At 37.1% G+C, this 16,389-nt stretch overlaps 1 protein-coding gene across 2 annotated transcripts in view; it reads right to left on the bottom strand.

The window, feature by feature from the left end:
* NEBL (nebulette) overlaps positions 1-16,389 on the bottom strand; it is a 443,477-nt gene that overhangs the window by 52,899 nt on the left and 374,189 nt on the right. Inside the window, exons 12-14 of one of the 2 annotated variants that reach the window (XM_003257700.3) lie at positions 12,941-13,051; positions 7,574-7,684; positions 2,369-2,479 (exon numbers count right to left, since the gene is read on the bottom strand). The exons of the other annotated variant lie outside the window; for it this stretch is intronic. Of the exons in view, the coding sequence (XP_003257748.2) occupies positions 2,369-2,479; positions 7,574-7,684; positions 12,941-13,051 (333 nt within the window). The remainder of the gene's footprint in view (positions 1-2,368; positions 2,480-7,573; positions 7,685-12,940; positions 13,052-16,389) is intronic. 2 annotated transcript variants of the gene reach the window in all.

The raw sequence follows: 16,389 nt of genomic DNA, 5'->3' as shown, positions 1-16,389 counted from the left end.
TAAAGCACCTAGACTACATTAGACACCCTTTGCATCAGTCATTTGTTGTCTGCATAACAAAACACGCCAAAACTTACAAGGTTTAAAACAACATGGCGGCATCTACATTCCAAGAGGGCAAATCCTAATGCAGAAGTGTGTTTATAGTCTGAGTCACATTTGCTGATGTCTCATTGGCTAAAGAAAGTCACATGGTCAAGCCCAGAGATATGGGAAGGCTTGATTGACTCTTGAGGGTCATTTGTGTCACAATATGATCCACTGACTTTATTTGAAAAATAAACTTTTGATATTAAAATACGGCAAAGTCCTGAACATTGGTTGAAAAGGATCTGAGCCTGTCATTTAGGCAAAATGGGACTTGACTATGATTATACGCAAATGAGATTTTTATTATTATTATTTGGGGGATTTTTATGGACTAAGACTCTCAGCCTGAGAGTGGAGACTTCACCAGAGCCAAGTGAATCCATTTACACTGGATGTGACTGGAAACCACTAAAGAATTGCATGTGAGGAGAGTAACAAAATTTCATTTAATTCCCTCAAGGATTCTTCCCCTGCTGGGTTAAGAACATCTACTAGGACCCGGGAGGCGGAGCTTGCAGTGAGCCGAGATGGCGCCACTGCATTCTAGCCTGGGTGACAGAGCAAGACTCCGTCTCAAAAAAAAAAAAGAACGTCTACTAGGAAGGCAATAATAGCAGAATTCTGGTTAGGAAGCTACGGCAATGATCTAGAGGATAGAGATGGTGGCTTAGGACTAGGGTGGCAAGAAAGATGGATTTAGACCACCACTATGGGGGTGTCATCAATAAAGCATGCTGATGACAGGAATCAAAGTGACTTCTATGCTTTGGTTGGTGCCATTTGCTGAGAAGCGGATCGGGGAAAGCTAACCTAGGGGAAAGTTAGGGATTCTAGTTTTGGCCTGTAATGTTGAGATCCCATTATACATTTCCCTTGTAGACAACAAAAGATAAATGGTCACATATTCACATCCATGTTATAGAACACTTAATTTTTCTGTAAGAAGGAACACGGAAAAATATCCATAATATAAAATGAGAAAACACTTATAAGGGGTCTGACCCCATTTAAGATTTTTTTAAGTCTCTGTGTGTACATGTGTGTTTATCTATATAAACACAAAATAGATTTGGAAGGTTCCATAACAAACTTATAACAATGACTATATCTCAGGAGGAGAACAGAAGTAGGAAAGGGATAAAGGAGGTTTTCAAGTACCTGTTACTCACGCTCCTGGCCGTCCACCCCTGGCCACCACTTCAAAATGGAACACTTATTGATCAGGAAACCTATACCATCTCCACTTCCTTTGTCTTATTCAATCATGGCAATCCCATTTCCCAGGCCAGTACCTAACTCTGGGGATGTCAGTCATTTTCAAAACAACAGTAACTTCCCTAGCAGCTAAGCGGCTACCTCTAGCCTTCCAGATTTCCTGTAAGGTGTCAGCCCTGAGTCAGCTCTTCTTAAGTGCAAAGCTCACACAACAGGTCTCAGAGTACCCCACTGAAGCCCCCACCTAACCAGCCTTGAGATAAGTGAGCAGGACCCCTTCGCCTGCACATACACTTTTTATAAAATCATCACATCCCAAATCTTCTTTACTCCAGTGATCCTTTTATATTCTCAGATTTTCTGTGGAAGTTCAAGAGGTGTAGAGAAAGTTCTAGGGTATTTCCTTTGAAAAATATGCATATGGTCTGACTCCTACAACCTTGTGATGTGATATTATCCATCCTGTCACAGAATTGAAGACAAAACTTTTAAATCAATATCCTATATCCCATGAAGAGAAAACTGGTGTTAGATGAATGAACATGGTCATTCAGGTTATATCAGACCTCCACCCAAAATGCTGACTGTGTAGAAATTTCATGCACGCTGATCATGTCAACGATGGCTATTTTAAGAACATGCAATCGGACAGAAACGACTACTGTTCTCATGTTAAACGTCCATACATGAAGTTCTGCTTAGAAATTTGGAAATACAGATATGCCAAGCAGCACATGATCCATTAAAAAATACCAGGAAAACATTTATTATAGCCTAGATTACCATAAAATCTGTTGTATTCTGAAATAAGGTGTGCAGGGGAGTGTGTGTGTGTGTGTGTGTGTTCAATTAAAATGCCTTCCACCAAGCTTTTTTGATACATTGGAAGGATACGAGCAAAGCAAAAACTGTAAATTTTCAAGCAGGCATAATGCTTTGGAATAGTCTCCATTCCAAACTGTTAAGCCACAATGCTTTGAGAAATTCCATATATTAATCAAGTTGCTAATTTGTTAGGTTCCAAAATATGAGTCTTAAGGCCTGCATCATGCACCCTACTAACCTCACTCGCTATCTCTGCAGCCTTCTTGGCATGCTGCATTTCAAGGGTGTCAGTGCCAGCTTGCATTCCTTTCCCTTTAATTATTGACTCCAGGTCTTTCTTGTATTCTTTCTGCAAAAGACAACATTTTACAACATTCAAACACTCAGTGGGCAAACATGCATCTGCAGTCAATGATACCAAAAAAATATATATAGTTAAACATATTTTACAAAAGAGGTAACAAAGCTTCTTGAGTACTATGAATGATCACTCCCAACTAAATTTTCTGAACTGCTTAGAACGATAATCTCGTTCTCACTGAAGAAGAGCATGCAAAGCTCCGAAGACGTTTAGTATACAAAGGCAATTGCCATGTGAAAATCTTCACTGACAATTTTCTCTGGGGCTGGAGGATAGGGAGGTGGGTGTAAATGAGCTAATGTTGTACAAAACAGATGAACTTGGAGGCCAGAGCACTCACCAGCTGTATGACACTGAGAATGCTTAACTTTTCCAGTTTACTCATCTGCAAAATGAAGGCAGTAATGCAGGCATACCTCATTTTTATTGTGCTTTACTTTATTGTGCTTTGCAGATATTGCATTTTTTTACAAACTGAAGTTCTGTGGCAACCCTGCTTGTCAATCAAGTCTATCGGTGCTATTTTTCCAACAGTATGTGCTTAGATGGTGTCTCTGTGTCACATTTTGGTAATACAATATTTCAAACTGTTATGGTGGTTTGTGATCAGCGATTTTTTTTTTTGACAGAGTCTTGCTCTTTCACCCAGGCTGGAGTGCAGTGGAGTGATCTCAGCCCACGGCAACCTGTGCCTCCTGGGTTCAAGCTATTCTCCAGCCTCAGCCTCCCGAATAGCTGGGACTGCAGGCATGCGCCACTGCATCCAGCTAATTTTTGTATTTTTAGTAGAGACCAGGTTTCACCATGTTGGCCAGGCTGGTCATGAACTCCTGACCTCAGGTGATCCACCCACCTTGGCCTCCCAAAATGCAGGGATTACAGGTGTGAGCCACCGCACCTGGCCGATCAGTGATCTTTGATGTTACTATTGAGACAGACAGATAGGAGGGGGTCGCTGGCAAAACTCCAACTGGCCTGCGCACTGGGAAGAGCATGCACTGGGGTGGAGCCACAGAAGTTCGGGCAGTTTGCAACAGGGAGGAGCCTGGCCCCTCCTCTTCCTGTGTGGAACCTGGGATTCAAACGGTGAGGCGGGAAGCACTCTAGCAGGGACACTGGCCTTGCAGAGAGTCCCTGTTTCCCCCTTTTCTTCCTTTACACCCAATAAAACTCTGCTTTACTTACTCTTCAAACTGTCTGTGAGCCTAAATTTTCATGGCCATGGGACAAGGATCCTGTCTTTAGCTGAACTAAGGAGAAGTCCTGCAACACTATTGTAATTGTTGGGAGATGCCACCAAATGAACCCCTGTAAGTCAGTGAACTTAACTGAGAAATGTGTGTGTTCTGGTTGCTCCACTGATAAGCCATTCCTCCATCTCTTTCCCTCTGTTTGGGCTTCCCTATTCCCTAAGTCACAACAATACTGAAATTGGGCCGATTAGTAACCCTACAATGGCCCCTAGATGTTCAAGTAAAAAGAAGAGACGTACTTTTAATCAAAAGCTAGAAATGATTGAGCTTAGTCGGGAAAGGATGTCAAACGCCAACACAGGCCCAAAGCTAGGACTCTTGTGCCAAACAGTTATTCGAGTTGTGAATGCCAAGGGAAAGTTCCTGAAGGAAATTAACAGTGCTATCCCAGTGAACACATGAATTATAAGAATGTGAAATAACCCTATTGCTGATATACAGAAAGTTGTAGTGGTCTGAATTCCAGACACAACATCCCCTTAAACCAAACCTAATCCAGAACAAGGCCCTAACCCTCCTCATTTCTGTGAAGGCTGAGAGAGGTGAAGAAGCTGCAAAAGAAAAGTTGGAAGCTAGCAGAGGTTGGTTCATGAGGTTTAAGAAAAGAAGCTATCTCCATCATATTAAAGTGTAAGGTGAAGCAGCAAGTGCTGATGCAGAAGCCACAGCAAGTCACCCAGAAGATCTAGCTAAGATAATTTATGAAGGTAGCTACACTAAACAACAGATTTTTGATGCAGGCAAAAAAGCCTTCTATTGGAAAAAGATGCCATCTAGGACTTCCATAGCTAGTGAGGAGAAGTCAATGTCTGCTTCAATTCTTCAAAGGACAAGCTGACTCTTATTAGGGGCTAACGCAGCTGTTGACTTTAAGTTGCAGCCAATGCTCATTTACCATTCTGGAAATCCTAGGGTCTTTAAGAATTATGCTAAATCTACTCTGCCTATGCTTTATAAACATAACAAAGCCTGGATGACAACTCATTTGTTTAAAGTATGGTTTACTGAATATTTGAAGCCCACTGCCAAAACCTAATGTTCAGAAAAGAAAAACTCCTTTGAAAATATTAATGTTCAGTTACAATGCACCTGGTCACCAAAGAGCTCTGATAGAAATGTATAAGGATATTCATGTTTTCATGCCTGCTACACAACATCCATTCTGCAGCCCATAGATCAAGGAAAATTTTTACTTTCAAGGCTTATTATTTAAGAAATACATTTCATAGGGCTATACCTGTCATAGATTATGATTCCTCTGATGAATTTGGGCAAAGTAAATTGAAAACCTTCTGAAAAAGATTCACCATTCTACATGCCATTAAGAACATTAGTGATTCATGAGAGAAGTACAAAATATCAACATTAATAGAAGTTTGGAAGAAGTTGATTTCAACTCTCATGGATGACTTTGAGGGGTTCAACACTTCAGTGGAGGAAGCAACTGCAGATGCAGTGGAAATAGCAAGAGAACTAGAATTAGAAGTGGAAATTGAAAATGTGACTGAATTGCTGCCATCTCATGATCAAACTTGAATGGATAATGAGTTGCTTCCGATGGACAAGTAAAGAATGTGGTTTCTTAAGATTAAATCCTTGTGAAGATGCTGTGATCATTGTTGAAATGACAACAAAAAATTTAGGATATTACAAAAACTTTGTCATTAAAGCAGCAATGGGTTTGAGAGGATAGTCTCTAATCTTGAAACTTCTACTGTGGGTAAAATGTATCAACAGCATCACATGCTACAGAGAAATCTTTCATGAGAGGAAGAGGCAATTAATGTGGCAAATTTCACTGTCATCTTATTTTAAGGAATGGCCACAGTCACCCCAACCTTCAGCAGCCACCATCCTGATCAGTCGGCAGCCATCAACATAGAGAAAAGACCCTCCACCAGCAAAAAGATCACCACTTGCTGAAGGATCAGATGATCATTAGCACTTTTATCAATAAAGTACTTTTAATTAAGATACGGATGTATTTTGAACATAAGCCTATTGCATACTTCTTAGACTACAGTATGGTATAAACATAACATATATACATATTGAGAAACCAAAAAGTTCATGCGAATCACTTTATTGTGATATTTGCTTTATTAGAGTGGTCTGGAACCAAAGCCATAGTATCTCCACAGCATGTCTGTACCTCCATGGAGGATCCATTGTGAGGATCAATGAGAGTGCATAGCACAGAGGAGGTGATCAACACCTGACACCTTCTTCCAGTTTTTCAATCTTATTCTCCTAGGCCAGTCCTTCCTCCTCCTAATAAGGCCCAATTAATGCTGCTCCTGCTGCCATCCTGCCATTCAACTGCATCTGTCTGTACTTTGCCATTGAGAGAATAAAACAACTTTTACACATGCTACTGACAAGTAATTACAAGACAATCTCTGCATGTGGATTGGACATGTCATGGCAACAGAAGAATTTGCAGAAAATGACTAATGTAGGGATAATGTGATGACAATGTTAGCCACAGACCTCACCACGGGCACGTGTTGTTTATGGCTGACCAGCATCCATTCCTCCTCCTTCTGGCAAAAAGCTCCATGATTTCCTTCTGGGAAATGACCTCTAAGTTCGCTCAATCCATACCCTTGGGAAGGATTGATTTCCATCACCTCCCTACTCCCCACATATATTTTTAATTCTACTAAAGTGCTTTTTAAATGTTTCCTTTATTTAAAGAATGTGAATATAGCCGAGATTAAGGTCATGTTTTAAACACATAAAAATTCAGAATGTTTTATATAAGATACTGTTAAACTACCTCAACAAATGGGTGACCATGAGAGGATAATAAGCACATTCTACTCCCCCAACCCCAGACACAGTGATTATGCCAGGTGTGAGCACAGGATAGAGATTAATCCAAGGAGATTCAAACCTAAGACTTTAATTGGAACTATAAAAAGGGATGTTCACTTCCCACTGGGATTACTGGCCATAGATATGAGTTATCCTGTTATTAAGAGGGTTCATTGCATGGAGACAGCCTTCCAGAAGCAAAGCCAATAGTAAAGATAACAGAACCAAGAGATGAAGGAAGAGAGATATCTGAATTCCAACTTGACAGTAACTCAATCTTCGGATTTTCTATTCCATGAGCGAATGCATCTCCTTTGTTGCCTACCCTACTTTAGTTGGTTTCTGTCATTTGCAACCTAAGAGTCACCATCACCATCGTCATCGCTATCATCACCATTATCATCAGAGTTTCAAAATATGGGGACAAGGCTTTAAGCTCTTTCACTGCTAAATTCAGCCAAAGTCTCTTAAAAGCACCGTGACACTATATGACCCAAAGTAATGACATAATACAAGGATTACAGGACTGAAAACACTTCAGAGACATTTCAGTTCTCCTTATGAAGTGCATGAAAAGTGAGCAGAAACCACTTTCATTTGATAAAGAGGCTGAATAAGGTTCATTCAGCAGCCCAGGGCAAGACTGGGAGAGTCGGTTGGGTTTTGAGTGGGAAAGCATGTGAACATTCTACCTGCAGTTACTGATGGACCATAATAACACACCTTCCCAATCATCTGCCTTTTACCTGCTTAAAAGATGAAGCTAAATCTCATTAAACTATTTTCGTTTATTATATGGATTTTCTCCAAAATGGGGAAATGGCCATTTTTCTCACATCACATAGGGGATTTTTAAAAAAATTAATAGTCCAAGAAAAGACTACAAGGATATAGCTGTTTACAATCACTTACATATAAAACTTATAGATGTATAGAACCTTTGAGAAAGATTGACAGATAAGAAAATCAGCTAAAAACATATTCATCTAAGGTGTTAAATGAACATACTCACCTCACTTGCCATTTCAGAGGCTCGCTTTGCTCTTTGGATATCAAGAACTTCTGAATTAAGTTCCATTCCTTTCCCTTTTATTTCATTTTCCAAATCTTTTTTATATTCTTTCTATGAGACAAGAATATCACAGTTCAAAACTTAGCAGGAATCACTTTATCCAGTGTGCTATTCCACATGTTTTCTAGAGATCACAGAAATGAGAAAATATTGCTAGGAAGGAATGAATCAGACAGCTAAGTATTCATGCTTTTTTCCTACAGACACTTCATTTTCCCCTCTACCAAGTTCAGAGTGGCTTCCAATATTTTCAGTCTTTTCCTTTTCATACTTTCTGTCAATATGTTTTGGTACCATAGTGGATTTTTTTAAAAGACATCTTCTCTTTCAATGGTGAGGAAGATCTTAAGAACACATGTTCCTTATTAATTATTTAAAGTATTTTTGAAAGTTGTCTATAAAACATGCATTACCAAAAAAAGAACATGGTTGCAAAAGAATGGAAAATTTCAAAATCAAAAGGACTGATGTAGCCAAAGTTTTTTCTTGAAGTTCAAAAAGTGAGCAGAAACCACTTTCATTTGACTCAGGTCATTCCAAAATTATAAGCAGCTCATTCCAATGTCTAATAAGCTATTAGGAGTTTCAATTACTTGAGCTCACCACAGCCTGATAGACGGTACTTGAAAGCAGATACTTCAAACACTATCCATCACAATTATTTCAGGTATTTACTTTATCCTTCTACAAGCCTCAGGATATTTCAAGGCCCCCTTTACTATCTCTGATGGAATCTACGGCTCAACATTCGTGATGATGAATGGAATCATCCATAGATAATGAAATCTGCATAGAAGATGGAATCTATGGCTCATGATGATGATAATGATGATGATGGTGATGGTGACTCCTAGGTTGCAAATGACAGAAACCCAACTCAAACTAGGGTAGGCAACAAAGGAGATGCATTCGCTCATGGAATAGAAAATCCAAAGACTGAGTTATTGTCAAGTTGGAAATCACATGGTGTCTCTCTTCCTTCATCTCTTGGTTCTGTTATCTTCTCTATGGGCTTTGCTTTTGGAAGGCTGTCTCCATGCAATTTAAAGAGTTGTAAAACCAAAACATTTTCTACAAATTAATAATAGTTTGAATTTCACCCATTTGAATGTCATATTTTAAGTAGATCCAAATGCCTTCTATGAATACTTACATACAACTTATTTTTCTCTGCTAATGAGTTGCTTGTTTTCTTACTTAATTGCATATGAAAATCATAAATATCTTATTCCTATCCAACTAAGTTACATTTATGATTAACTTGCCAGATGAAAGATGAAATTTCCTTTATTGATAAGAAATCAGGTTCCAGTTAATTCTAGGGTTCATGTTACTTTCCCTTCATCCAATATAATTAAATTAGCCTGTCCTCTGCTCAATTAATAGCTTACTAGACATTGGAATGGGCTGTTTTATAATTTTGGAATGACCTGAGTCAAATAACCCAGGTGAAAGTCAGACCTCTTTCATTTATTTGGTGGTGTGACCTTCGGGAGGACCAACCCAAATGTCCAACGATAGACTGGATTAAGAAAATGTGGCACATATACACCATGGAATACTATGCAGCCATAAAAAATGATGAGTTCATGTCCTTTGTAGGGACATGGATGAAACTGGAAAACATCATTCTCAATAAACTATCGCAAGGACAGAAAACCAAACACTGCATGTTCTCACTCATAGGTGGGAATTGAACAATGAGAACTCATGGACACAGGAAGGAGAACATCACACTCCGGGGACTGTTGTGGGGTTGGGGGAAGGGGGAGGGACAGCATTAGGAGATATACCTAATGCTAAATGACGAGTTAATGGGTGCAGCAAACCAACATGGCACACGGATACATATGTAACAAACCTGCACATTGTGCACATGTACCCTAAAACCTAAAGTATAATAATAAAAAAAAGAAATATCTGACACCATAATAAATGCTATGATAAATTCGGTTTAAAATGTAAAAAAATTAATTAAAGGAAAAGCGTTTGCTTTAAAAAAAAAAAAGAAAAAAACAAGTAAAAGCACTTAGCAAATATTTGTCACTTTTATCCTTATTATATCCTATGAATATCTCCTAAAAATAAGAAAAGCCTCAATAGTTTCAATAGACATGCATAAAATGTATAAATAACTAATCAATATTGAGAAAATGGAAACATTTTCAATATCAGTAATAATGTAATATAAATGAAAATGTCATTTCCTGTTAAAAAATAAAAGGGATATTCTCACCTTATTAATCGTAGCACAGAAAAATTATTAATGGAAATTATTTTCTAGTAAAAAAAAAAAAAAAGAAAGTCAGACCTCTTTCATTTATTTGGTGGTACGACCTTCGGGAGGACTTTTAAGTAACTCAACCTTGATTTCCACCCTGGTGAAATGAAAATAAAAATACTTGTTCTACTAATGTGAAAGGGCAATGGGGGGAATCAAAGGAAATGAAGTATAAAATGATACTTTGAACACTCTAATGCAATGTCAATGTAAAAACCACAAAGTAAAAAATGCAAAGTTCACTTGAAGCTAAATGCTTACACTTAGAAAGGGAAGTAATAATTTAATTAAGTCACCAAAGGTCCTCTTTTTCAAATTAGACAGTCTAAAACTATTTTTTAAGTTAATTTTTTAATTTTTAAAAAATTCTTATTGGAAGGTGACAATTTAGGGTTGTATATATTTATGTGGTACAAAATTATGTCATAATTTATGAATACAATGTGGAATAATTAAATCAATCTAAATAATATATCAATTACCTCAAATATTTACTTTTTTTGTGGTGAGAACATTTGAAATTTACTCTCAGCAATTTTGAAGTGTACCATATACTATCTTCACCACACTGTGCACTAGATCTCAAAAAAAGTATTCCTCCTGTTTAGAGATTTTGAACTCTTTGACTATCACCTTCCCATTCCTCCCACCCTCCAGCCTCTGTAACCACCATTCTACTTTCTGCTTCTAGGAGTTCAAGTGTTTTAGATTCCACATAAAAGTGAGAATATGCAGGATTTGTCTTTCAGTGCCTGGCTTATTTCACCTGGCATCATAGTCGTTATGAACTAAATGTTTCTGTCCCACCAAAATCCATATGTTAAAGCCCCAGCCCCCAGTGTGGCCGTACTTGAAGGTGGGGTCTTTGGGACGTGATTAGGGTTAGATGGGATTGTGAGAGTGGGACTCCCTTGATAAGATTAATGTCTCTAAAGGAAGGAGGAAAAAGACCAGAGTTCTTTCCCTCTACTGAAGTCAAAACACAAAGGTGTCTGCCTACAAGCCGGGAAGAGGGCCCTCGCCAAGAACCAAATATGCCAGCACCTTGATCTTGGACTTCCCATTCTCCAGAACTTTGAGAAAAGTCTGTTGGTTAAGCCACTCAGTCTGTGGTATTTTGTTATAGCAGCCAGAACAGACCAATACAATACAGTGTTCTGAGCCTTTTCCTACCCTGATGCATGTATTTTGAATTAATAAATTAAGATTCACTCCAAAAGAGGACTAAAAGAAAATGGCAGTGGCACATAGTAAAGTCATTTATGAATCTCAAAATAGACTTCACATTGCCATTTGTATATAAGTGATAAAAAAGATTCTCCTTTTACAAAAATCACATAGTGTGTATTTTTAAATGGAAGACAACAGTAGTAGGAAGTTGCCATTATTTGAAATTGTTTTAAAAATTATTATTAAACTTTATTCTTCTGAAAAGCCTTATGGCCAACTATTTCTCTTTTTTTCCTTCCTTTTATTTTTAGCTGACACATAATTGTACATATTTATGGGATACAGAGTGATACTGTAATATGTATACACAACATATAATGATCCAATCAGGGTAATTAGCGTATCCATCACCTTGAATATGTATCATTTCTTTGTGTTGTGAACACTCAAAATCTTCTCTTCTAGCTTACTGAAAATATCTAATCCATTATAGTTAACCATATTCACCTCACGGTGCTGCAGAACACCAGAGCTCATTCCTTTGCATCCGCTAACCAACCTCTCCCCATCCTCTCCTCCTGCCACTGTGTCCTAGCCTCTAATACCCGCAGCTCTACTGTCTAGGAAGTTGCCATTTGCTTAGCCTTCAACTTCAAAAATTTTTACTAGGAACTAGAAGTGAGAAAAGATAGTGTAGCAAAAGAACTCTTATAGAAATTACAGCACAATACATATTACAACACTGAATCACATTAAATTTCTAAAACCAGTTAAACGATATAGGCCAGTTAGCATTTGCTTATTAAAGAAGTTCATGATGATGTGCTCCTATAGGTAATTAATCTCAAATTTATTTCACTGGTCTAAGAGATTTCCTTCAGGAATAGTTTCCTCAGTTCAAAAACTCAAAAGGAAAGGAAATTTCATATATATATGTAATATATATTCCATTTATATATCATATAATATATATTATCATATTGTATACAATACATATACATATATTACATTATATACTACATTTATACTTAGGGAACACTTTCCCTTAATATAAAGAGTATGTAAGCAGATTTGGAAAAGCTATGAGCTACTTTTTGGCCATTTAAAAAACAAAAAAATTAGCTTTTAAAGGAGTGGACTATAGACATGATATTTTTAATTTTAAGGTCTTAATGTTAAGAAAATTTAATATATTACTTGTGAGCAAAAAGTGGACCATTATGTTTTTGAGGAAATTTTTGCAGAGAATAAAATAAAAAGTGGACATGAGTTCCTCTGTTCTATATGTTAAATATATTATTTTTCCCTACTTAGAACACAAACTACTTATAAGTAATGTAGCATTTATCCAGACCTTCACATGTGAACATCTTATTTCTGATATCAAATATCAAGAGAGGGAGAGAACTCTGGTCTTTTTCCTACTTCCTTTAGAGACATTTGCTGCAAGAAAGCGACAGGAAAAGCTGGTTCTGAAATGTTTTTATACTAACTAAATTTGAAAGAATCAAGCTCTCTCCACCCATATTCAAAACATTTTTTTAAAAACTGCTATAAAGCTATAAAACTATTTATAGAGCTTCTGAGCTACAACTAAAACAAAAAACCAGGCTGTTTTTCAAGTTTTCCCAGGAAATCTGGGTAATTTCTTCTCGCAACTTTAATTGGAAATGTTAACACACACTTTCTTGTTTTTAATGAAAATGCAAAACTTTATTAGTGAAGATTAAAGTGAAAAAAAAAGAGTAATGCCTTAATATCTCAAACACTAAATTAGTAGAGAATTAGGTAAATATTTCCTGGGTTTTTTCTTTACTTTTCTTCGTGATATTTAATAATAAACACCAAGATCGTACCTCCCTCAGAAGGTTGGTGATGTACTTGATGTGTAAAAATTCTGGAGTCTTGTCTAAATCCAGTGATGACCTTCCTTTAATCTCCTTCTCAAAATCCTCTTTGTAAACTTTCTGTTAAGTAAGACCACATAATTTTAAAGTTAGCAAGTATCAGTGACCATTGAAAAGAGATTTGAACAAGAGTTCCCAGAATAAAGATGATGTTTTCTTCGGTAGTTCTACCACGTAAGTGTCATCCTATCAACAGGGAAATAAGTTCAACTTTGTCATAAATTTTAGAATTCTACCAAATAAAGGAGAATTATTAAGTGGAATCTTCCTCTGGTAAATCATTCTAAGTGAGGCTTCCTAACATCTTACTAGTCTAGGATTAACATCAGCCCATTTTTTGGAGGAGAACCAACAAGACTCGCTATTTGACTGGATCCCCCAATTGGTTTACTCCAAGGTGAGTGGATCCACTGACTGAGGGAAAATCTGGTGGCACGGAAGCCATTCAAACCACTATCAAACCCAAGCAGCATTAACGTTCATGTCCCCATCATCTTTCTTCATCAGACTTTTGCAAAATTCAGCAAATACCACTTCTAAAATGTAATGATGCCTGAGGGTTAGGGAGGGGGTTTCCCTTTAATGATTTTGGAGTTGAGAATATTTCTCTACCATCTATGGTGTCTGATATGAATGAAGTTGTGCTGTGAGGAGAATTTTATCTTGAACCTTATAACTGAACTCCTCCTTTAAGTGAGAGCTCACAACAAGAAATGAAAGGTGGATGCGACGGTGATAGTTGGGGGCTTAGATTCAGACCACCATTAGCCTTTTTAACATGCTCTACCACTCTTTGGCTATGATTCTCTAAATTCTAACATTCGAACTACATATTCGAAAAATCAGTGATAATGGATGCTTTATGACTATAAAGACAGCCTCTCTAAATAACAAAAATATCCATCCATGTGAAATATCTACTAAACAAGGGCCCAGATTTTACCAGCCAAATATTTTGTTCAAATTGCATCCCTGAAATGATAAAGGTAAATAAATTCTGCATGGAATTGTTATTCAGGCAAAATGAGAAGATATTTCCAGGTTCATTATTTATTCATTACAGAGATATGTAATTTTATAAATAAAGAATGTCCCTAAACCATGAAGGAGAATAAGAGAAGCATGCTGTCTCCTCACTTAGCACATGTGTTCCGTACAGCAATCTAACAAACGATGTGGATATAGCCACAAGGAGAGACACAAAGGATATTCTGAAAGTCTAATCAAGCTAAATAAGCAGTTGCATTGAGAACATCCTGAACTAAAGAACTGAGATACAATGACCAAAAACAATGACTAGAAACTTTCCTCTTCCTTATGTGGAATTAGTAGAGATAACAGTTACAAGGCTGAATCTAGGGCATCTCCAGGCTAAAAAGGACTTTTTAAATGGTGAAATAGAAATATGTCTATGCATTCATGCATTCATTTACATCAGCTATTTCACTTCAAAAAGCCCTTCTGGAAAAAAAAAAGTTATTTTACTGAAGTAAGTCATTAAGAGAGGTTAATTATGACTAGAAGAAGCCAAAATATATAGCTAGGAAAAAAAAAAAACCTTTTTGGGTATGCTTTTTGAAGAAAGCTGTACTTGTGAAATAAGACAAAGAACTTTTCAAGCCAGATTTAAAGATTTCCTCCAGAAAACACACACATTAAACCTATATCTGGCATTGGAAGAAAGCATGATAAACTTAATTATAGGCCATAGCAAAGATACCAGTGGCTTTTCCTGGGATCATAAATACTTACATTTACCTGTAAGAGGTTCCTCGAGAAACTCATAGTCAAACCTACCTCTTGGGAATAAAAAAACATCTCTAAGACAGATGATTCTCTTTATATCTACTTCATCGATCCTATATTTAAAAATATTTTTTACATCAAACTTTGTCTAAGATTTTTAGCTACTTTACTTTTCTAGCCTGTAGCATATGAATTGGGTCCAAAGATACTTTCTACTGAAAGATTTCACTCTCCTCAAGAAATGATGGTTGAGCCTAAAATATCTAATAGTCAATGACTATAATTAAAGGGAATATATGTCAGGGAAAACATGTCTCACTTGGCAAAAGTGAGAGAAGAAGTTGGGTGAAGAAAAAAGAGACTATCTAAAATCCCAAATCATAAATTACTGTCATTTCTACTACAGAAACATAGTATTCGAATATATTAATCATGAATTGTAAGTTTCTGGATTTATCAGCGAAAGGAAAGTTATCCACAGAAGGAAAAAAAAAAAGTTAAGAAACTGTGCAACCAGAATGATAAAAGGGTGCTTAGCATGAATGTTTCTAGGGCTGAGGACCAAAGAAGAGGGGAGGGGGTAAAGGGAAAGGGGCAGGGGAGGAAACTAGCAGAGGAGGCCCAGCCTGAAATACTGATACTGCCAGAAATGTTCTCAGAAAAGGAAAGTGATTTTTGATCCCTGTGCCTTTCAGTGAAAATGTATGTTAACAACTTCATATTGTCTTAACCCATTTCCCTTTTGCCTCAAGAATACTCTTGTCTCTAATCCTAATGTAACATTATAAACCTGTCTGTTCCATTAGAATTAGAGACAAGTTCTGTTTAGAAATAACTCCAAGAACAGCTTTTATATTTTATTTTCACATTGAAAATCACATCCGATTTGCTTCAGCCTCAAAGAGCATGTTTATGGAAAATTAAATCAGTGCTGGCAGCAAACTGCACATTTTTTTTTCTAAATGGGAAATGGGTTAACCTTTCAGAAGACCCACTAAGCAAAAGCACTATGATAGCTCCTGAAAATAGAAAACTTTCCCTAGGCTCTGGGTCAGTGACAATGGCCACATTATCTCTACAAAATGGGGACATTCATTGAGTGGCTCTACTCCACCCAAAAAGTACTGCCACAGTGGAAGATAGTAAAGCAATGAAAAGAATGTATAAAATACTTTATATACTTTATACAGTGTTTACACACTATTTTCTAAAGGAAGAAAAGGTATTCTAGGGAAATGTATTCCATTAAATGTAAATTTTTGTAGGGTTTTTGAACTTTGGCCAAATTCACTAGTATCAATTCACTTGAAACAAATAAATAATTTAATCAAAATGGTTACTTGATATTTCTTTATCAGATTCCCATTCACTGGCTTAAGAATATATAAGACAGGAGTCCCCAATCCTTAGACCATGGACCAATAGCAACCACGGCCAGTTAGCAACCCGGTAGCAAAGCAGGAGGTGAGCAAGGGTGAGGGAGCATTCCTGCCTGAGCTGTGCCTCCTGTCAGATCAGTGGTGGCATTAGATTCTCATAGGAGCGCAAACCCTATTATGAATGGTGCATGCAAGGGATTTAGGTTGTGCACTCCTCATGAGAACCTAATTAAAGCCTGATGATCTGAGATGCAACAGTTTCATCCTAAAACC

Source organism: Nomascus leucogenys, chromosome 9 (genome assembly GCF_006542625.1).
Source record: "Nomascus leucogenys isolate Asia chromosome 9, Asia_NLE_v1, whole genome shotgun sequence".
Classification (NCBI taxonomy): domain Eukaryota; kingdom Metazoa; phylum Chordata; class Mammalia; order Primates; family Hylobatidae; genus Nomascus; species Nomascus leucogenys.
The sequence above is the reverse complement of the archived record's forward strand: the minus strand, read 5'-3'. Positions and strand labels throughout refer to the sequence as shown.